General features: G+C 41.0%; 2 protein-coding genes across 10 annotated transcripts in view; one reads left to right on the forward strand and one right to left on the reverse strand.

Annotated features, from left to right (window-relative positions):
• The window catches only part of MIB1 (MIB E3 ubiquitin protein ligase 1), an 83195-nt gene extending 62661 nt beyond the window's left edge, over nucleotides 1-20534 (reverse strand). For 4 of the 9 annotated variants that reach the window (XM_080380428.1, XM_080380427.1, XM_080380430.1 and 1 more), the window contains exons 1-4: nucleotides 19861-20531; nucleotides 9541-9712; nucleotides 6707-6836; nucleotides 4817-4921 (exon numbers count right to left, since the gene is read on the reverse strand). In XM_080380428.1, the coding sequence (XP_080236554.1) occupies nucleotides 4817-4921; nucleotides 6707-6836; nucleotides 9541-9712; nucleotides 19861-20089 (636 nt within the window). In that variant the 5' untranslated portion in view covers nucleotides 20090-20531. Of the gene's footprint in view, nucleotides 1-4816; nucleotides 4922-6706; nucleotides 6837-9540; nucleotides 9713-13952; nucleotides 14293-19860 lie in introns of all 9 variants that reach the window. The other 5 variants (XM_080380432.1, XM_080380431.1, XM_080380433.1 and 2 more) reach the window with 4 other exon arrangements.
• A 144-nt stretch (nucleotides 20535-20678) lies between these two features.
• The window catches only part of ABHD3 (abhydrolase domain containing 3, phospholipase), a 38243-nt gene continuing 36811 nt past the window's right edge, over nucleotides 20679-22110 (forward strand). Inside the window, exon 1 of the mRNA XM_080380439.1 lies at nucleotides 20679-21084. The gene's annotated coding sequence lies outside the window, so the exon portion shown is untranslated. The remainder of the gene's footprint in view (nucleotides 21085-22110) is intronic.

Consider the following 22110-nt stretch of genomic DNA (forward strand, 5'->3'; position numbering starts at 1 on the left):
AACCATAACCAAACCTAAAAAAGATCCTAAAGTTTTAAGATAGGAAACAGTACTTAGCTGTACTTCAGTACCATGAAAGCTGGGTAAGCAAGTATAATTCTACTTCTAGCACTCAACTACTGTATTTACCAGGAAAGGAAAACAAGCTTTCTCCTGCCCAAGTAGTTTAAGTAAAAAATCAGGAGGGTTAAGCTCCTGGTCATCCTCCCCTGGGGACTGCGTGGCTTGAGGCCCCCCTAGTGAGGATGGAGCACAGACACAGCCGAAGCCCAGCCACACCAGGCTGCCAGCGCACTGCTGCTGCCAGCTCTCGTGCTTGCTTGGCCAGCTCTGCTGTACCGCGTTTCAGAGAACCCCACTGGGGCTTTTCCAGTTACAGGAGTCTCTCTGAGTCTTGTACATGGACTGAAATAGCAGATCATTTGGAGATGAGATGTACAAGTGCAAACGAGAATGTACCAAAACACAAGGGATGTTATAACGCACGTTTTAGACTCACAGGGACACTGTGCACAGAAAAAGAACTAACTACTGTGAAGCGGGGTATAAACACATGGTGGAAACATGCAAAGATGAAAACAAAACATAAGCTTTTACATACTAACTTGATGGAGAAATCAATGAACCCCGAGGAGGATTATTTCAAGAAACAGAAGAGCAAGCTATAGATTTTGTGGAATTTGTGTTTAGTTAGAGAAGACACAGAAGCCCCAGTTGAGCAGAAAATCATTATAATGGAAAACTCAAGGTTAAGAGCACGAGCACAAAACATCGCACAGCAGGACTTTCGGATCAGTAATAACAGCTGATGCACGAGCAGTGGGTAATAATGGTTTTTGCCTACAGTGAGAACACTGGTCTTCCAGCATCTACCTTCTGACTTGCTGAAAAACTCGTTTGCATTCCAGCTCAGTCAAATTCGAAATACAGAAAACAGCTTTACTTTGCTGCTCTTCTTTCAATGGTATAATTGGACGGTAAGTCAATTTCATCATCATAAAAACTTCAGGGAATGCAGAAATTTACATTACAGCAATGTCAGCAGTGTTGGCAGATGGTGTAAGAGCACCATCATCCTTGACCTTGTAAAGCAAAACAACGCCGAAGGAACAGCTGCCAACTGGAATAACTATGAAGTTATTCCAATCAATATGGAATGCCATCCATCAGGGAGGGGAGTCTACAGACTTGATAAGAAAGTTAGGTGTGCTGCTAAGAAGCATGTTTGATCCAGGGTCACTGAAATAGCATCTCTAACACCAGCAGCAATACCTGAAGAGAAATTAAAACTCATCTACAGATACAGCAGCAGGAATGGTGCACAGCTGCAGGTGTCTGAGGCAGCTATGAATACATCCTTTAAAGGTCATTTTAAGTCTTTAAACTCACAAGAGCTTTTGGCAAGGAAATAAGCCTTTACAGGGCAAATGGAGAAAGCCCAGCGCATGCTGCTTTGTCAACTGATTAAGACAAGGGACTGGATAAACCCTCAAGTTTTAGCTAAAGGTTTACAAGGAATGCCATATTTCAAACTTAATGAACTCAATTTTCACCTTCGTGAAGCTGAGAAAAGTGAAATCAATAAATAGAGAAAATAGAAGATGGTAGAGAAAGTGACTGAAATGACAAAGAAGCGTGAGGTATAAAAACAACAGCAACAGCTTCTTACAAAGGAGATCAGACCTCAGGCAAATCCTGAGTGAACAGTTTATAATCATACCATCTATCTATTATAGGCACTTATAAAAACTTTCAGTGTGTAACCTTTCTTTTTTTGAAGGAAATAATTTCAAAAGTCTTCCCTGTGGGTTAATACTGTAAATAATAAAATTGGAAAAGGATCAGTAAGTATGTTTCTGCTTAACAGAAATATGTTTCTAAGCAACTCAGTTATGGAGAGATGAAAAACTTGGCTTGGTTGAGACTGCAAGATATGTGTGCAGGAATAAGACTACATAAACAAGAAGCAAAACAAAGTCTGCTGACAAGTGCAAATAAATGCACAAAGTATACAAAACTCTTCCCTCTCTTTCTGGGCTCCAAAACAACTAGCCACCTAACTTTGGCTACATTGTGAATAATGTAATAAAAACACCTGCCGAATGTGTAAAAGCAGCCCAAATTCACGTTTGTGTGCTTTAAATAAGTTTTGATCAGCACTAGATAGAACTTAACAAAATAATGAAGATACTTGTTGCTCCATCTTAAACCCCTAATCCTGAATATAATGGGGCCAAGATAAAAGACTACAGCTGAAGGTTTGGCTTATGTTAGAGATCTAACAGTTGTAATTGCAGCAGAAAGCACATTTCTATACATTTTGTAACACACTCCTGCAATGCTTAGCATGCTAAGACATTTACCTTGGTTTTATTTAAAAAAAAACGTTATTAAGTTATTCTTAAAATCCTCTAATTTCAAAGATTATCTTTGGGTAACCCAAATGCTGATGAACAGACATTGGGTGTCAATCAGAATAAGAAAGTTTTAAGCAACATCAAAAACACAAGGGCAAGGAATCTTCTCAATTTCCCTTATGCACTCAATTATTCAGAATTTGTGGACAAAAGTACATAAACGGCTTACAGATTACTGTGACAATGACAGATGATAACTAGTTTCAGTTCTTTCAGAGGCTACACAGATGAAAGCAAGATCCTCCATAATGAAAAACAAAAGGAGGGGGTTAATCACAGCAAAAAAGGCAAAGAGATTTCATAGCATAAAACTGATTCCTGGTATTCCTGATAAAACTGATTTAGGGCCCTCCTGCTGATGGTACTGTTTCAAGTTTTTACAGCAAAATCATTCTATTAATAAGCAGTAGAATATAATGCTTATTGAAAACCAATGGAAGTTACCAGCTTCATATCACACAGCCAAGGATGCAAAGAAATAAATAACAGACAAGTCCAAAAAGCTAAATCACAATCTTCTCATTAACTCTCCAATTCCATACAGCATATCCTTTTATTGCAAAGGGCTACGTTCACGTATTCCTAAAGGCGGTAATGTGGTTAGCAGCTCCATCTGGCTTTAGAATCTGAATATACAGATATGAAATGCAAGCAGTGTCAATAATCATATTATAGCCAACAGTACTTTATTCCTACTACAGACACAGGGAACGCATTATTCAACCTAAGAGCATCATAGAAACAGATTTCAGTTTGGGCATTTGTGGCCTGTGGCAGTAGAAACTTCCAGATTTAAATGACAGGTTTCACAAAGAAAGGCAAGGTGCACCTCTCTCATCCACTGTGTATGTAAACACAGCAACAGCAAACAAATCCACTAAGGATCTGACCACAAATAAATGCAAGTTTTCAGCCAGCACCTGCTGTGCCACCAGCCAATCTTCATCTCTCCCAAGAAAAAGCTGACAGGCCAGATAGATTAATTTTGAGAACCAGATGCAGCCTGTCAGCTATCAAACAAGCAACCCTGCCTTACAATAATAAGCTGTGTTTCTTTAATCAGCACCATTTGCATTTGAGTCAACTGTTATTCATTTGCAAGCAGGGGTCTCTTCCCAGCTGTATTTACAGGGCCACATACTCCTATCATTGATTCCACATCTCTGAACATTCTTAACTGATTTCTAAATCTCAAAACAAGTTTGTCCCAACTTTAGATGAATTTTCTGACAGTCTATTCATGAGCTTTAAATAACAGCTTCTATTCTGTAATTTTGTTCCTTTTCCACGCATCACAAATAGGAGAGAAAATACCAACTACAATATGCTGCATATAACTTTCCCTTTTGTCAGTCTATAAAGAATTTTCTTTAGAACGGGACAGACAGACCATGAAGCATCTAATTCAATACTGACTTATATTTCATCCTTAATATATCCTTATGCATCAGAAAAACTGACCTGCACTGAAGATGTTCACTCTAAATCTGACAGTAAAATACATATTCACTGCAAGTGGTATTTAGTATTTATTTTTTATTTTAAGAATAAACTTTATTTCAAGTGAAGCTATAAGGCAACATATTCTACTTTCAAAAGAGCAGACCACTCATTGTTAAACATTTTATTACTGATACACATCTGACAACTCTTCAACGTTAACATGATTTTTCCCTGCAGTATCAAACAAAAATCATGCAAAGAAAATGCTAATTAAGATGTTATAAACAGCTGATAATCAAAGTAACCTTTCCCTGACCCACATTAGGATAACAAAGCCCAGAAACAGAAGGCACTTATAGGTCAGACTCCAACCTTTTCTCTCTAAAGCTGTAGAAGTAGCTGTAGAAGCCAGGAAGTTAAAAGAGAAAAATTTAGTGCTAAAGCAAATTAAGACTGTAACTTCATTCAACACCTTTCCGTTGAAAAAAGAAAAAAAAAATTTGCTTTCAAGAGGATTCTGAGTGTTGCCAGTAATTTAAAACCTGCAAATCTTGCAATAATCACACCAAAATTTGAAGTGTGCTGAAGAGTTAAGGAGTTAAAAGAAACAAGGTCTTCAAAAAGTTTGTAACTAAGCTTCTTTTTTCTTTTCTGAATTTTAATTTAAGCACAATAGTAGCACAGTAAGATAATCTTGTATGAGATGTAAAAATTTACCATACTCTGGCAGAAACCAGCCCTTAACTTTTAAGTTATTCATGTTTTATAAATTCCCAGATCAGATTTCTTTTACTAATACATATGCATGATCCATACAGCTGAATTCACAATGACCTGACTAACAGCATGCAAACTGACAAAGGATATTACAAAAGCAGGATAATAAAGCACAACAAGTTATTCTTACTACCCTTCCCCCACTATGCATTTTACCCTTTGTGTTCTTTTATACTTACCATGCCCTCAAAGCCAACTCTGTAAAGGTTTTTAGCACCATTGTCCCAAAGAACATATGCTGCGCTATGTGGACTTGATGCACTCCAATCTTGGATTTCAGTTACCTATTCATTTTTAAAAATAAGAAAATTGTTTCTAGAACAAAGACTTAGAAGCACAATGAGAACTTATAACTTTATTCATCTCTTCAGAGTAATTCAGGATACAGCAATTTTATGGACTTTAGATTTATTCCGAAGCTGTTTTCTATTTGATAGAAGTGTTCCCTAGGTGTCTTAGTAAGATGGGAGCCTGAATATATACTTTGTAGGCCTATTTTTCTTTTGTGTATTTGGTAGGCAACCTAAGTGCATAAGAACAAAATCTGAACTGTTAAAGCACCATAAAACAGATTTTCACATGTTCTTACTAGAAGCAGCATTTTACTAAGAAAAACAGGATGAAAACTATTTTAATTGCTTCAATTTGTCTGGTTTAACCTGCATTAGTCTGGTGGCAGCAGACTATGTTAGGAGACAGTTTTATTTCCAGCACCAATCTTTTTAACAGCAGTCCAAAAGGAGGAGAGTGAAAAGCACTTTTCCCTGACATTTCTGAAATCATGAGGCCATGCATCAAATCTTGAAAACACTTCCATTATTCAAAATAATCAATTTCCGTAATTTGTCTTTTCTTATTTGTATTTATTTAAAAGCTGTTACTGTTATATACCATCTGCTTTTCCTCATTAAAAATATTTATATGCATTTATACATTTTTTTCAGCTTGCAAATAATCCCACTAATTCAAGTTTAGTACTTAAAGCAGACAATGAAGGCTAAGACTCTTAATTTGCGGAGTTTCAGAGATTTCAAAGTAACTTGCCAAATTCACAGCAAGGGGTAAATAATCAAGATGAAAAAAGCTGCACTGAGTATCTCTTGCTTTAAGAGATTTAAATTTATTATTTCCTCTCAATAAAATTCAAAATTAAATCCTCCAAAGTCCTAATGCTTCCATAAATATCTAGGATATAAAATAGGCTAAATATCTTATTCACGAACTTTTCACTTTACTTTAAATACTGCTTAAGTGTACTAAAAATAAATGTAACAAAACAACCACATCAGTTCACCAAGACATAAGGGCATCCAATTCTCCTTCCATAATATTTCATGTTTTCTGATAAAAGTCACAGTATATTTTACACTCCCTATGACTTTTAATAAGCCTTCATTAGTTCTCAAGGTAAATTTAAGTTATAAACAGAAAATCTGCAAAGATTACGATTAGCAACATATCATCCCATGCAATCTTCAAATCCAAGTATTTTTATTATACAACTACATCAAACATGCTCACATATAATGAGCTAAGCCAGTAATATAATATCCACATCCAACACTTGCAAAATTTTTGAATTTAAACAGGAAAAAGTCCCTATAATTATTAGCTGAGAAACAAAAACCCAGGGTGCAAGCACTGAAAGCCAAGTGCAAGCCATACACAAATGCGCTGACCCACACGCAGTAGACTACAGCACGCAGTGATGACCAGAAAGGGCGATTCTCAAGAGCTGTTTTTATACCAGTGCTGAAATATGCCCAAGATTTTAAGAGTGACTTGTTAAAACATTAAGCAGAGCAAGAAAGACAAAAATTTAGCAGTGTTAAAAATTTAGTGCTGGTATTGTAAAAATGTAAATTTAAATTTAAGAGAACCATTCATGGTATACATCCCTTCCTCTTTCTAGATGCTTGAGCGTAACAGAGCAAGATTTAAAGATGTCCAGCAAAGTAAAATACTAGTTTTTATGATGATATTTTTACTCTACAGTTAGGAAGGCCACTGAGACTATTACATGAGCATACAGAAACACATCATCTTATTTAAACCATATTTATTTTTACCTTTCCTCTACGCCCATTCCCACCATCTTGATCTTCCCATTGCCAGTCAACTCCTCGCACCACCCTGGCACCTGCAAAGATTCCTCTTGCTGTAATTTTCTTTGATTTACGGCGAGACTCCAACAATACCCTGAAGTTATTAAAAGAAGAACCCACAAACGTCAAGATAACAAAGAAAGTGGAAAACTAATCTTTGAGGATGGGAAGGAAGGAAAGCATCTTGAAACAAAAATAAACCTACAAATGCAGATTTCAGTGCATGAATCGCATCCATTCAATTATCAACTCTAACAGCAGCCCATAAGACAAAAACCCACGACCTTTCCAAATCTCATTTATTTTGCGTGTGTTAGTTTTTCATTCTAATGATAATTTCCTCTCCAAACTACCTACTACCAGCAACAATCTTGTAACGACTTACATATAGATCTGTACTCATATCATTGAAATCATTGAAAAAACACAGAGTCATATAAACAACACACTTCTGTTTCTCTTAGATGTCCCTAGGCCAACAGTACTGTCCCGCAACTGCCCTGCTATTTTTATTCAGAATTATGCTATTAAGAACTACATCTCTTTCCCCTCCATGTCTTAGTTTATTTTGTACGCACTTCTTAGAGCATATCTTGGCAAATTTAATTCAATATATCAGCATCCATTTTTTAAGTCATAACATGTAATTTTTCTAAAGCAAACCTCTTCTTTCCCTCTGACTTCAACAGGACTGAAGTGGATGAGCCCAAACAGAACAGTTCCTGAGTATTTATCTTACAAATACAAAGAGACCAACAATTTCCTGACTTTTCAATTATCTCAAAAGCTACAAATTTGCACGCAACCAGATTTCTTACTTCATGCCTGGAAAATGTTGTCAGACAAAAGTATTTTTCAGCTGAAATTCTGAATGTTTCCTGACATCTTCAGAAAGTGTATCAGCCCTCCTGCTAAATTTTTAACATCCAGCAGATGGCAGACCAGGAAAGTGAAACTGTTGGAATCAATGCAAAGAGCACATAGAAGTATTTACTTAGATAAAAATGGCTAAAAGTGGCAGAAAACAAACCGGTATGTTGTTTATAGCAGCAGTTTACAAAGTTCTCAACACCTACAAAACAGACAAAACCAACATACACTACTCTGGTATGCTGCCCATATGATATCCCAGACACAAGAATAAAACACATAGAGCTTATGATTTCCTTCACCCAAACGTCCTTAGATGCCTTTTACCATTTTTCCTATGAAAACATCCCTCAAATTCAACAGCTTTGCCCTTTTCTCCTCTCTCAAACTTTAATCAATTTTTCTCAGCTAAGCTTATCCAATAGAAACAGCTCCTTGGCAGATGAAGCTGCCTTCTAGATAAGAGTTGCAAAACAGAGCTCAATGGGAATAAACAAAGATAGGGAGAACGTGACAAGATACAAGAGATTTCCTGCAATTCTTATTAATTAATATAAATTAATATACATATTAATATAAAAATATATTTATATAAAAAGTCTGGCAGCATTCTCAAGAGCAATGAGGTTTTAAAAAGAAGAAATAAATAGAAAAACTGGTTTGTGTTTTGTTACCTATTCTCTATTAATTACACTAACCCATCACCTTCTGCTCTTGGATCCAACTTCTAAGTATTGTTCTGCACTAAACATTACAACAGAGACACCCAGTTTATCATACTATTTGGTACCTAAATCTGCTGGCATGAATCTCAAAAAAATAGAAGTTACTTTTTGATTAAGCCACTGATCCAGGCATTTGAACCACAGTTAAACTTCAAGGCAAATGTTTGAGAAAATAAGCACAGTCCCTACAAGACACAATACGAGAACTCTGTGTGCTCTGATCACTTCCTTTAACTGTAAGAGCACTGACAGAAGCACAACACAACACTGAATTACTACACATTTGCAAGCCTTACATCTCCAAGAAGGGGATACAAATGTTGTATTACACACGTGACATTTAACGGAGTATCATACCTAAAAAAAGGGATCCAATGATTTAATGAAAGAACATCCTGGAGAGTTATCCACACAGGTGATGATAGCACAGCATATAGCTTTTGCACAGTGCTTTACTGTAGCTCTCCAAGTATTTAGTAACAGGCAAGTATCGCTGTTCTCATTTAACTGGTAGATAAATCATGACACAGAAGGGCTTTGCATTTAGACAAGTTACTTAAAGTCAACAACAGAAGAACAGCCATGCAGGAACACACTAAATGCTAATTTTGTTCAGAACTCTTCACTGGGAGACAGGAACTGATGCTTAAGAAAAGAACATGAAAACCAAAAGGTGAGGGTAGAACAGCGCTTCATGGCATCTTTTTTCTGCTTTCTGTAGTGAGCAGTGTAAGCAGTTCAAGTCAAAGGTTTTGTCTCCGGATCACTCTGTTTTTCATAGCCCCCAAGGTGGGTATTTTCCATCAATCTGTCTGCACCATTTTTGGTCCTAATTAAACATTCACATTCAGGAACTCATTGAAAAATCATTTTGTGATTATACATTGTGTAAAGATAACTGCCTTTGTTTTAAAGTTGCTATATAATAACACAAAAACTAGGAAGACTGCACTGGGGTTAAAAAAAATGAATAATCATATCTTTTTACTCTACTCCATTCTTTCTAAAATTTCCATGTCTTCGAAGCTCCAAAGATCCATCCTAGCTACCCTCCTTCACAAAGAGTCAGAACCAGTAACAGAATCTACACCTAAGCCACTATCTTACCTAATTCAAGTTTCAGTAACTGAATCTGTAGTTTGAAAGTTAACCACAATTAACTGTTCCTATTTAATTTCATGGGGGAAAAATATTATGTTTTACCTCTCACTTCCTGGTGTGGTAATTCTGTAAAAACGATGCCTCAAGTGATGTTTGTCCCCATGATAGCAAACTGTGCACAAGTCATAATTTGTGCATTCAGCACACTTCCATCGGATGCCAATGATGGGTTGCTGTCGACAAGTATCACACATAGTCCCATCATGCTTGATGCCTGTGGGGAGAAAAAGAAAAAAAATTAACAATGTTACTATGTCACCACACAGATTTCTGTTGCGCACTATTATAATTTGAAACAATATACTAAAATGTTCACCATAAAGAAAGGCTGCTAAGGATACCCTATTAGCTTGTAAGGCTGAGGGGAAAAAGATAATGGACTTTGCCTCCTATCTTCTGTTGTCTGTTCCTGAAACATTCTATCTTTTTTCAGTTCTAAAAGCTGAGAAAGCTATGGGTTTTTTCTTCCACTTATAAAAAACAGAGAAAGAAAATAAGAAATCCTTTAACTACAAGTTAAAGGGTCAGAAATGTGTATTTCAAAATATACATGCAATCTGGAATTTTATCTCTGGATTAAGACTATCAACACACCTTGTACCACAAAGGCAACTGTGTTCAACTGTGCATGACAGTTTGAAAATCACTGACTTATCTTCTCCACTGTACCAAAAAAAAAAAAAAATAGATAGATATTTATCTCTATTCTTTTTTGTATAGGAGAAAATCAAGCTCTCTTGGATAGATGCCATTAGCTTCATGAAAATCTGTTACCATTTTTGAAGCATTTTACTGCTTTATACAGGTTGTTGGCTTTTTTTCCCAAAAGAATGTGTCAAAGATAGACCAGATGTAACCCACCAGCAGGTGCTCAGCCCAGTTTTCCACAAAAAATGAGTTCAAGACTACTTACTGCTACAGTTTTGCCAAGCTATAGCAGCGTGAAAGGGATCAGTCACAGACAGTTTCCATCCACGCATTCTGAATACCGTGAACAGCTACAAGTGTATTTAAAAAAAACCCAAACAAACAAAAAAACTCAAAACACAACAAATTCTGCTTCTGTTTGGAAAAAATTGAGTAATAGAAGAGAGAAGCACTGGCATTCAGTCTGTAGCACAAGATAAAAATGACTAGTAAAAGCCTGGTGTAACACAGAATTCTCTCAGTAACCCTTAAAAAAACAGCCAAAACCCCAGACCACTCTGAAATTAGTAAGGAAAAAGAACATGTTTTGTCCCCTCCAGAAGGGGATGCTTTTGGAAATGACTGCCAAATTCACTACAAATGAATTAGCCTCTTCTGTCCAACAGCTGAGCCACCTGCAGTGAAGAAAAATCAACAGCTGGAGAAGCAAAACTGAAGGAAATGCCTTCTTGTCTGATCATTGCACAGAATCATGTAATAGCTGAGCCTGGAAGTAACCTCTGGAGACCATCTACTGCAGCCACCACTGCTCAAAGCAGAGTAAACTAGAGCTAGCTGCCCAAGACCAAATCCAGTCAGGTTTTTAGCACCTCCAAGAACATGGACTCCACAACACAGCCTGTTCCAGCATTCAAATATCCCTAAAGCAAAAATGTTTTCACTTAAGTGTAAGAAAAAACTCTCTGTATTTCAATCTGGGCCTACTGCCTCTTGTCCTGTCACTTGACACCACTGAAAAAAACGTGGCTCCATCCTCTTTACAACCTCCATCAGTATTTAAACACACCAGAACCCTCAGCCTCTCCTCACACCAGATGCTTTAAGATCCCTTAAAACACATTTGCAGTCCTTCTCTTGGCACACCCAGTATGTACATGTCTGTCTTGCACTGGGGAGCCCAGAACTGGACCTGGCACTCCAAGTGTGGCCTCACCAGTACTGAGTAGATGGGAAGGCTCACCTCCTTCAACATAATGGCAATACTCCTAACGAAGCCCAGGGTGACACTGGTCTTCACTGCCACAAGAGCACAGTGCTGGTCCATGGCCACTTGTCTGTCCACTGGGACCCCCAGATCCATTCCTGCAACACTGCTTTCCAGCCAGTTGTCCCCAACTTGTACTGGTGCAAGGGTTACTCCTCCTCAGGTGCAGTACTTGACCTTTCCCTTTATTGAATTACATGAGATTCCTGTAGGCCCATTTTTTCAGGCTGTCAAGGTCCCTCTCAATGCCAACAAAGTCATTTCACTTCCATTTCTCCTAATTAAGAAGGCTTCTCACTCCACCGTCTTCCAGCCTTGATTATAAATGTATTTAGGAAGACTTCTTGACCTATGATTAAAAATTTTCCCAACGCATGAACATCGGAAAAAATATTTGATGAATGCTGGAAAAGGCAACATATTTGGAGCAAAGACTGCACACAGCACCACAGAGATCTGAGCAGCTCTTCAGGGCTGTCAACGATAGCCTTTGGTGACAACAAAGCCCCTGAACTGCTGACGTTAACGATCCCTGCAATTCCTGAAGCGCTGCAAGACTAAGGCAGCATCCATGCCTTGACCACAGTCTGTGCTGAAATTTTGAAGGTTTGGCACAGCCAAGTCCTATAACTCATAACGCTATTTGCCAACTCCAACTGCCAGACAACATGCCTTGTACGGCATAGGTGTTCTTTTTAGTAAACCTTCTACTACATTTAAAAAGTATTTGCTGCCCAGTAACAACTAAAAATGCTATTTTTCTACAAAACAAGAACTTGGAAATCACCCATACATTTCCTCTCCCCATACAACTCCATCAATGATCTTGTTCCCAATGTGGAAGGTTAACATCAAGGAGAAAGCTATTCTTGTTACGTACATTGAAACTTTGATCTCTATTGATTACCTGTAACACTCAAAGACAGTATTAGCTATGATCTTGCAGTGGCTGCCTCACTGCTATGAACTGTATTGAACTGTTTTACTATTTTTGGTAGTTTTCAAGAGCAGATGTATTAAAAGGACTCTGACAACCTGTTAGTATTTTGTTGCCTTCCTTAGAAAGTCTAACAAGCTATGGTACTTGGGGCTCAGGGTGGGTTTTGTTGTTGTTTTGGTGTTGGCTTTTTTTGTAAAAATTGATTGCTAAATTGTTATTTCACATAGAAACAGAGAAGTTACACATCATTGTATTTTTTTAACATTTGCTGCACTTCAGGGAAGACAGTTTGCCAAGGAACCTATTTATTCTGTATGTAAAAGACCAAGAAATTGGGTGCTGTGGGATTCTTCAATTTGTCCAAGCAGCAAAAAAGAGGTATAATCAGGAATAGCGTAATACAGAACTAGGTCATCTCACAGAAAACTTAAAACACCTAAACATTTCTAGACAGTGAGGCAAAAACCACTGTGGAAAAAGCTCAGAAAAACTTCCTTATGAAAGATCAAGAAAAAAAATAAACAGAGATATTTGACTCTAAGTAATTTTACTGCCTATAGTGTCTTGGACTTAAAAAGAGAACAGTACATGTCTGTATCTGGAGTCTCTGATTGAGAGTCACATCTCTGTCTCACAGATCCCTAAACACCACCCTGATAGATACAGCCTTTCTTCATCCATCCCTTGACACGATCCAAGCAGCAACACCCACTTCAGCGCATGCCTCACCTGACCATGCTGCTCCATTCTTTCCATTATGCCAGCAAAACGTTTTTGCAGAGCTGAGCTGTAAACTGGATCAAGAAACACACCCAGCTGGAAAACAGCCAGGAGGAAAAATATTCAGCAGAATTGGTTTCCCAATCCCGTTCCTTGTGGTGCTGCACAACGCTGCTGGCACAACAAACAAAGCATTGCAGGGCAGGAGCAGGCAAGTAATCCTGTTACAGAATGTTTAACCACTGCACTAGAGATAATTCGTATGCCTCTGGTGACAGGGGGACTAAGCTTCACCTACTAAAAAAAGATGGTAAGCCAAGTTACTACTTGTTGAATCACAAAATGTGGTTGCTAAACTCTTATTCACGTTTATAACACAAACTACTTAAATCAGTGATATGTTTTAAAGAAGGTTAAAAGAATAAAAAAAAAAAAAAAAAAATTAAGTGGACAAGGTAGTATAGTACACAAGCGTGGTGGGTTGACCTTGGCTGGCTACTATATGCCAACCCAGCTGCGCTCTCACTCTCCCTCCTCAACAGAACAGGGAGCAAAAATGAAATTAAAAAGCTTGCAGGTCAAGATAAAAGTGGGATCACTTACGAATTGCCATTACAGGCAAAGCAGACTTGACTTGGGGAAAATTAAGTTTCTAGCCAATTAAAAAAACAAAAGGATGGTGAAAAAGACAAAAACTAAAACACCTTCTCCCTACCCTCCCCCTTCTTCCTCCCTGTTTCTCCCCAGGGAAAACAGAATCACAGAATCATTTTTGTTGGAAAAGACCCTTAACATCATGAAGTTCAACCATTAACCTAACACCGCCAAGTCCACTACTAAACCATGTCCCTAAGTACCATTGTCTACATGTCTTTTAAATACCTGCAGGGATGGTGACTCAACCACTTCCCTAAGCAGCCTGTTCCAATGCTTGACAACCCTTTCGGTGAAGAAATTTTGGTGAAGATAGGGACCAGGAGATTGTGGTCAGTCCATAATAGCTCTTCACACTTTTCCCCTGTCCCAGCATTAGGTTCTCTTCACAGGCTGCAGTCCTTCAGAAAAACACTGCTCAAGCATGAGCTCTCCGTGGGCTACAGCTTCCTTCAGCATGTCCACCTGCTCCAGCGTGGGGTTCCCTACAGGCTGCAGTGTGGATACCTGCTCCACTGTGGCTCTCCGCAGACTGTCCGCTTGCAGGCTGTATCACCGTGGTTTCCATCTACTCAACAAAATGCAGTACTGATGATCTGATGTTGGCATTGCACATATTTTGGAGGGAAGGATGGAGACATTATTTCTAATGTTTCAGATTAGCTCTGCTCTAGCCCAGTGGACTGGATGCTCATGAGCACTGAGATCCTATTTTTCAGTTTACTTTCATCAAGAAGTAAACCAGTTTTCACATTCCAAAACCATGCCATGATGTAAACCAAAGCACAGTACACAGCAGCAACCAGGAGACTAGGTCAAGTGTAGGTTCTGGAGCCAAACTGAAATCCTGACCCAAATGCAACCCATATCTATCGCATAAACCACTTCCACTCCTTGAAAGAAAGGCTGGCTGACAAACACAAACTTTACAAAGCTTCTATTTGGAAAGAATACCTTAATTAAACTACTGGAATACATAAAAGTGCCATAAAAACTTCAAAATTCAAACATCAGCCCTGCAGCTGGCCAGCTGTGAACGAGAAGAGCACTTTAGCTCTCTAGAATGAGATAATGCAAAAACTAAACCTCTAAATACTTCTCAAAAATTCCTAGGAGCAGGCTATTTCAAAATGAGACAGGTTTTTTTTCATCCTCCATACTGCACTGAAAAAACAAAAGAAACCAGGTGATAAGAAGAGTACTTTCACTATGCCTAATTTTAAATACCTGCTATTTCCTAATGTTCCTCCAATCTTAGTACACCATAAAATCTAGTATTGCTGATCTCCACTTGTCATTAGTGTTTTTATTATTTGCATTTCACATTAGTTTCCTATTTTTATGCCCATGCCATGGTTATTTCCATTTTTGTCATCCATTTCCAAATCTTCCCTGGATTACCTAGCTCACCACTCATTTATATATCAATTTTACAGCTTTTGCCTACAAGTTTTTAAAACCCATGGTCGCTCTTACAGCTGTGAGAGGAAATAGAAGCAGCATTGCTCAAACTGCTATTTGAATTTGTTACAAATATCTTTTTGTACTAAAGATAATTAGGTGGCAGTAGACAGCTGTCCAATAAAAGAACACTTTAAGAGTAAAATAAAATGTACAAGAGGTATCCATACTGCTCACTCTTAAGCACAGAAGTCAGTGACGTCAATTACTTCTTAGAACCAACAAAATCTGGTTTCCAGTGGACTTCCTCTCTACAGAACTTGAAAAAGCCAAAATCCTTTCATATCATAATGACAATGCTACCATCAGGCAAGGGAAACCATAAACTACTTAGAAAAGCAATAGCAATGTTCTGTTGCTCCCATTTTTCCACTCCAGATCCTTTTTTTTTTTCAGTTTGCCTGGAGTCTGGCTGTAGTGTAAAAATTAATTCATAGAGATTAATCAGATTCTGACAAACTGTGTGAAAAATCAAATCAGTGTCCCCACAAACATAACTCATCTATGAAATACTTTGTCTGGCAGCAACCGACTGAACAATTATTATATACAAGAGATGCCAGACTTGCCAAAGCACGTTTCCTATCTGGTAAGGATATCACAAGATACACGAGAAGGGAGAGGATTATTGTGCAGGAGACATGGGGGAAGGGCGGGAAGAACAAAGGACATGTCTATGAAAAGAAAAAACAAACAAAAATCAACAACAAAAAACAGGCTTCCCAAGTACCACTGCTCATGAACCTGTAAGATTTTTTTTAACTTGTAAGGGGTTCTGTAAGTATTTACAAATAGCCACTAAGAACATTTTTATTATCTGCCTTGAACTACACTTGATTGATATGCTAAAAGCAAGAACAAATAAATATGTAGGATAAATCATGCAAGGTGGTCTACCTTTTAAGATGTTTTGACATGCATCACTTTATGATGATTTATGCAACTCTTCAGGTTACAGGAAACTATTAATACAAGTACGGAAAGCCACTGAACAGATAGCACCTACATTTTCAGTATCAGCAGAATACAGTACACGCTGCATAGATGCTCACTCTACCTGCAGGATAAATTCCATGTCAAGATTCCATTTCCTGACCCCAGTCCCTCTGCCACCTCCCCTTATTCAAACACAATTAGGTAGATATTTTAAGCAGGAAAATAACATTGTTACTTTGAACCAACCATATAAAATAGGAAATGGATGACAAACTGATTTTTGCCTAAGCTTTGTAGAAAGCAAAACTTTAGAGAATAAACACAAGAAGCTTCTGTAATGATCATGAGTATTATGTGAAGGTGGTCAGGAATGCTCTCTACAAACATGCTACCATACAGCCTTTACCATTGGCAAAAGGCTGCCTTCCCTTCTAAATATAAAGCTTGGGTTTATATACTTTCAGTTTCTGTTCAGCAGCTCAGAAAACTACTCCATTGCTTCTCTTCCACAATGCTACCAGAGAAAAAGAACTCTCAAGACTCCTAGATCCTGGATCAAAATCGAAAAAACAGGATTTATTTGCAAGTAATTGTGATACATTAGCAGTGCAGTGCGGTTGCCCACCCCACCATTTACTCCATTTAGGAGCCTGCTACACAGGACCTAAATGAAGTTTCTTCTAACTGAAATTTAATTTCTTTTAAGATTCTTAAGTTAACTAATCCCTCTCAATCGCTCTGTCTTGCTTAAAGAAATGCTGGCCAATATAAATATGATCACCAAAGGGCAGCTAATACAGCCACCTTGGTAGACATAACCAAAACACAAAACTTCATATCACAAGTCACTCATTACCCAGATGACTACATCTGAAGCAAACAGCTTACAAGAGATACTTCATGTAAAGTGTTGATTAGTTCTTCTTTTAAAGAAGACTGTCCTAACATGTTAGTATTTAGTAAGGCTACTTAAGTTTTATAAAAAGTTAACATAGTTTCACAAGGCTGGTAATAGCCTGCAACCATTAAAATACAAGAACAGTACATCGTTAAGCCTATAAAGCACTGTTCTGGCATCAAAGGAAAAGCATTCACATACACATGCACATACATGTATCAAATTCAGTAAGGGTTTTTTTGATTTTTGGTTTTTTTACTTGTTTGGTGGTTGTCTATTTTTTTTAATACTATGAACTTCAAACATTACTTCTGTACCACAACAGGTTCCGGATGCATCACTGCTGTTTCTGGCTGCACAGGCCTCAAACTCATCAAAGCAGCAACCCTGGCTGTAAACACCACTTTTAAGAACTTACAATCAAGTCTGGCTTTGAATACCTAATAAAAAGAACTCCCAGCAATAAATAATTTCATTTGGCTTTCTACTGCTGTATTTTTGTATTTATTCTCACTGTAAACTTACAATCATGTTGTGACTGTAGATTTATGAACCAGAGATTTTTTTCATTTTAAACTATAAAAGCCATGATTTAACACTGTGCTAAGTATTCAACTGAAAACCATCCCATATTTTATAACATTTCCTTGCTCAACAGCATCATTATTAATGCTACCATTAGAAATTCCCACCACCTAATCCCACTTCTCCAGTTGTAAATTTACATAAAAATTATCTAAATGCCCCTAAAAGACAGTATCAAACTGTCCAAAGTCAGAGTCCCTTATTCTAAACAATGGATAATAACTACCACAGAGAAAAGTAAGCAATTACAGCAAGGTGGAAAACTGAAGAAGGTGACTTGCCCAAGACTACAAAGTGAATCAGTAGTAAAATGAGGATTTCCGCCCAAACTGACAGCATCCTATTTTCACTAACGTTGTCCTTCTGCTGCTACTACTTTACAGATTTTTTACTCTTTCTATCTCCAAGGAATCATGACCTCAAAATAACACCCTCTAGGAAAAAGCAACCCTGGGTAGTTCCATGCAGCAGTTACGCAAGGACAATGCACACATTGGCCAAAAACCTCAGGAAGAGGAATACCACTCTGCAAAGCCTGAAAACAGCAATGCTTATGAGTTTTTCCCATAGCAATGTACACAGTCCTACATGAAGGAGGAAATTACAAAAGTATAAACATAACTGAAAATTAGAAATATTAAAGCAGGAAAACAAAACAAAACAAAACCAAACAAACAACACACCACCACCAAAAACAGAAACAAAACCCAGGGACTTAAAATTGAGTATTAAGTTTAGGCTTCTGGATGCAGTTAACAGGACACTGTCAGTTTGCGAATATGTCAAGCAGAACCAGAATAACGAGCATTCAAGGCTCATATTCAACATTTATGCATACACTTCAGTTTTAAACAGAAGTAGTCCCACTGGTTTCCACAGGACATCAAATGCAAGTGAAGTTTCAAAGCATAAACATCTGCAAGACAAAGACTGACAACTTGAAAGACTACTCAGCTTCTTGTTCCCAGGTCCATTGCAAAAAGATTTTCAGCTCATTTTAACAGCATCTACCCTCCAAAACAACAACAAAAAAAAACCTGCCATGAAGCCAAGAGAAAGGAAGATACCCAGACACCGAAAACCTAAATCTATCTCAAAGGCTCACTGTGCAATGTGTGGAGTTTTTTTCCTTTGCAATATTTTTGAAATTCATTCCAATGAATTCCATGATTCTGTCTCTTCAAAAAGTCTTTTAGCTTCAACTCACTGCTATAATTCTCCTTTCTGTAGCACTACACATAGCTGGCTTAAACATGGTCTCTCCATCATATTCTATGCAAAAGATACATTACAAAAGCAGTACATCCAAGCAGCCCAACCAATCAGCCCCTTCAACTCATTACTGAGGCAATCCTGTGCAGCCCAAAATCACCTCGCTGTATTTCTGATGAAACTGAACGATATATTTGGCGGGGGAGTTTTCAGTGTAAAGACAGGTGCTAAAACGAACATTGCCCTGCAGTGTTTGCAACACTAACACTGCCGCATAACGTCTGTGCGGATCAAACTGACTGAATTCAAAGCATAAATATCAAGCAGCCAAGTAATCAGAAGACAGAACAAATGCATTTTTTTTTCCCCCGGCACCTTCACTATCTCACAGCAGGTCTGGCAATACAGACCAGGGGCAACGAGCAGATTACAAGACAAAAAGGAATTTCAGCCACTTAATACAACCTCTAGCCAAAAGGTGCTACATCTCTCTCCTACAATATCCCTCAAACCAGGCTTAGCGTGACCGTCACCGCTGTACAAACCAGCCCTGAAATACAAATGCAAGAAGGGGCAGGGCACGGGGAGGAAGGAGGGACACAAACAAAACAGAACCTCGAGGCATAATCCTCCGGGCTCTCTCCCTCCACTGCCCACCCCACCCCCGGCACACCGGGCGCCGGCTCGCTACGGCGGCTCACCTTTGCTTCGCCCACCTCAATTGAAAAAGTCCCCGGCCAACTCCTCCTCCCCCCACGGCCACACACTATACGTTTATTCCCAGTCCGCGCATATGCACACATACGTGCGCGCACGCGGAGCCCCCCGCGCGCGCAGCCCCGCGAGGGCGGGGGTCGGTAAGCGCCTCTCCCCCCCCTCAGCGCCCAGAGAGACGGGGGCACCCGCGGGGGGCGGGGGGCGCAACCCACCCCCGTGATGGGCCCCGGGGCGCTGCCCCCCCCCCCCCCCCGCACCCGCCGCGGCCGCGACGGGGTGGCGCGAGCTCCCCGCTGCCCTCCCGCCCCGCCCCCGGCCGCCGCTCACCGGTGGGCGCGCTGTCGAGGATGCGGAGGTCGTAGGCCCCGGAGCAGCGGTAGTTGGCGGCGGTGCCGTTGTCCCACACCACGACCACCTCCTCGGGGCTCTCGAAGCTGCGGACGGTGCCCACATGGCCCTCGCCGCCATCCTGCTTCCCCCACTTCCAGTCCGGGCCCCGGACTACCCGAGCTCCGACTCCCTCCACCATCACCCGGTTGTTCCGCGAGCTGCTCATCCCGGCGACGCCCCGCGGGCCCGGGCCCCGAGGCGGCTGGAGGGAGCGCGCAGCCCGCAGGCGACGGAGGGGGACCCCGATGGGGACGGCTGCCTCGGGCGCGGCGAGGGAGGGCGCGGGCCGCGGGTGCCGGTGCGGCGAGGGAGGGAGGGGGGCGGGGGGCAGGGGGGCAATCCTGACGCGACGGTGAGCGGCGAAGGGCGGAGGGAGGGGCCCTTCCGACGGGCCGGGGGACGCGACCGGGCGACGGGAGCCGATGGGCGGGAGTCTCCGGCCGACTCTTCGTCTCGCTCGCTTCCTCCCTACCTTCCTACGCACCCATCCTCCGCGCCCCTAGCGCCGCAGCGGTCCCCCCCGGCCCGCGGCGCCCGCCCGTACCCCACAGCGGCAAACCACCGCCGGCCCCGCGCGCCCGCCGCTACATCCGGGAACTGCAGCCGCGACGGCGGCAGCACCAGGGAGACCGGCGGCAGCCGCCAGTGCCCGCCCCTCGCGCCGCGCCGCGCACGCGCCCGCGCCCGCCCCGGCGCCTCCGCGCAGCCGCAGCACGGCGGGGCCCGGCCGAGGCGGCGCGGCGCTCGGGCGCCACCTGCGGAGCCGAGGTGGGCAGTGACTGGCGCTCCGGGGCCGCCGCTGCCGCCCCGCCTTCGCCGAACCGGTCGCGGGCCTGTGCCGGTGGAAGTGGAAGGAAGCGGAGGAGGGAACGGGGATTTATTTACCCCTGCCGGCAGAGCTGCCGGTGGCTCATCCGGGCCGCCAGCCTGGCGGTTCCTCCTGCGGCCGCCGTTGGCCCCCCCGAGGGCCGCGGGCCCGGCCCGCCGGGCGCTGAGGTGATCTTGGCGGCAGCGGCAGGGCGGGCGCGCCCGCGGCCAGGCCCTTCCCAAACGCCCGCTTCCCTCGCCGTCCTGGAGGAGTTGCTCGTATCGCCTGTCCTTTAGTGACAGAGGAATTATCAATTAAATGGTATCAACCGAGTCTTGCGCGGCCTATCTGAGGTAAATCTGTGTTGCGTTTTCCTCCTTTTCAGTTACTCCTGTGCCCTGAAATCCCCTTTTCAAACTGTGGGCGTGAGTCCTGTGTGCCGTTGAGGTGAGCCTAGTGGGGCTGTACTTCTGTAGCCCGGGAACTTTTTTTAGCTGCTATTCAAGTGCTCCAGTCAGCAAAAGAGGGGAATGGGTACTTCCACCCGCTATTCCCACCTCGGGCTCTCTCCTTGGAGTATCCTTCCAGGAGGATGTACCTAGTCAAACTTTGAGCACATACCTGCAATGCTTTGTAAAGTACCCTCCTCCCTAGCACTCCCACAACGCTCAAGAATTTTCTTGAACTTCACACGTCCTGGGTAATCATATATAGAATGCGATTATTTTAAAAGTGGCCATCAGATTGTTGGGGGTTTTGTGTCTCTCTAACCATGTTCTGTATCAGCTTTTTAAAACATCCATCTTAAAGGACAGACAGTTTGAACTGGACAAACTAATAGCATTTCTCAGTCCACAAGGAAATGGCTGATAAAAGGCATCCCAGATACTCTTGTGTCCTGGGTATTTTTACTGTTTCTGTGCTTCCTTCCACCTCTGTGGTTTTAATATAGCTAGAAGAGTCTATGAGGTCACTTCCTTATTTCTTTTGTGTAGTTTTCCACAATATGTATAGCAAAGCAGAATAATACGAAGATGTAACCACCAGACTATAGCAAAGCAGAATAATATGAAGATGTAACCACCAGACTACCACTGCATTCTTCACATAATTCATTCCTTCCTAACCCATGCTAAGGCTAAAGAATGTTGCCTCAAACATGAAATTATGTCCTGACGATAGACACTCCCAAGCAGGGTCTGATTTCTACTTCTGCAGTGAAAACCTCAAAATGCTAACAGATACCACCCTAGAAAAGCATGCAACTGCCAGGCAGTTGGGTTTTCTTGCAGATAGTTCTCCCCATACAAAAGTACCCGCAGCTTGTTCTAGCTTATTACATTTGGTACATGGCAGAATTTCTCAGAAGCTCTGGAGGG

Source organism: Falco punctatus (genome assembly GCF_963210335.1).
Source record: "Falco punctatus genome assembly, chromosome: 3".
Taxonomy (NCBI): domain Eukaryota; kingdom Metazoa; phylum Chordata; class Aves; order Falconiformes; family Falconidae; genus Falco; species Falco punctatus.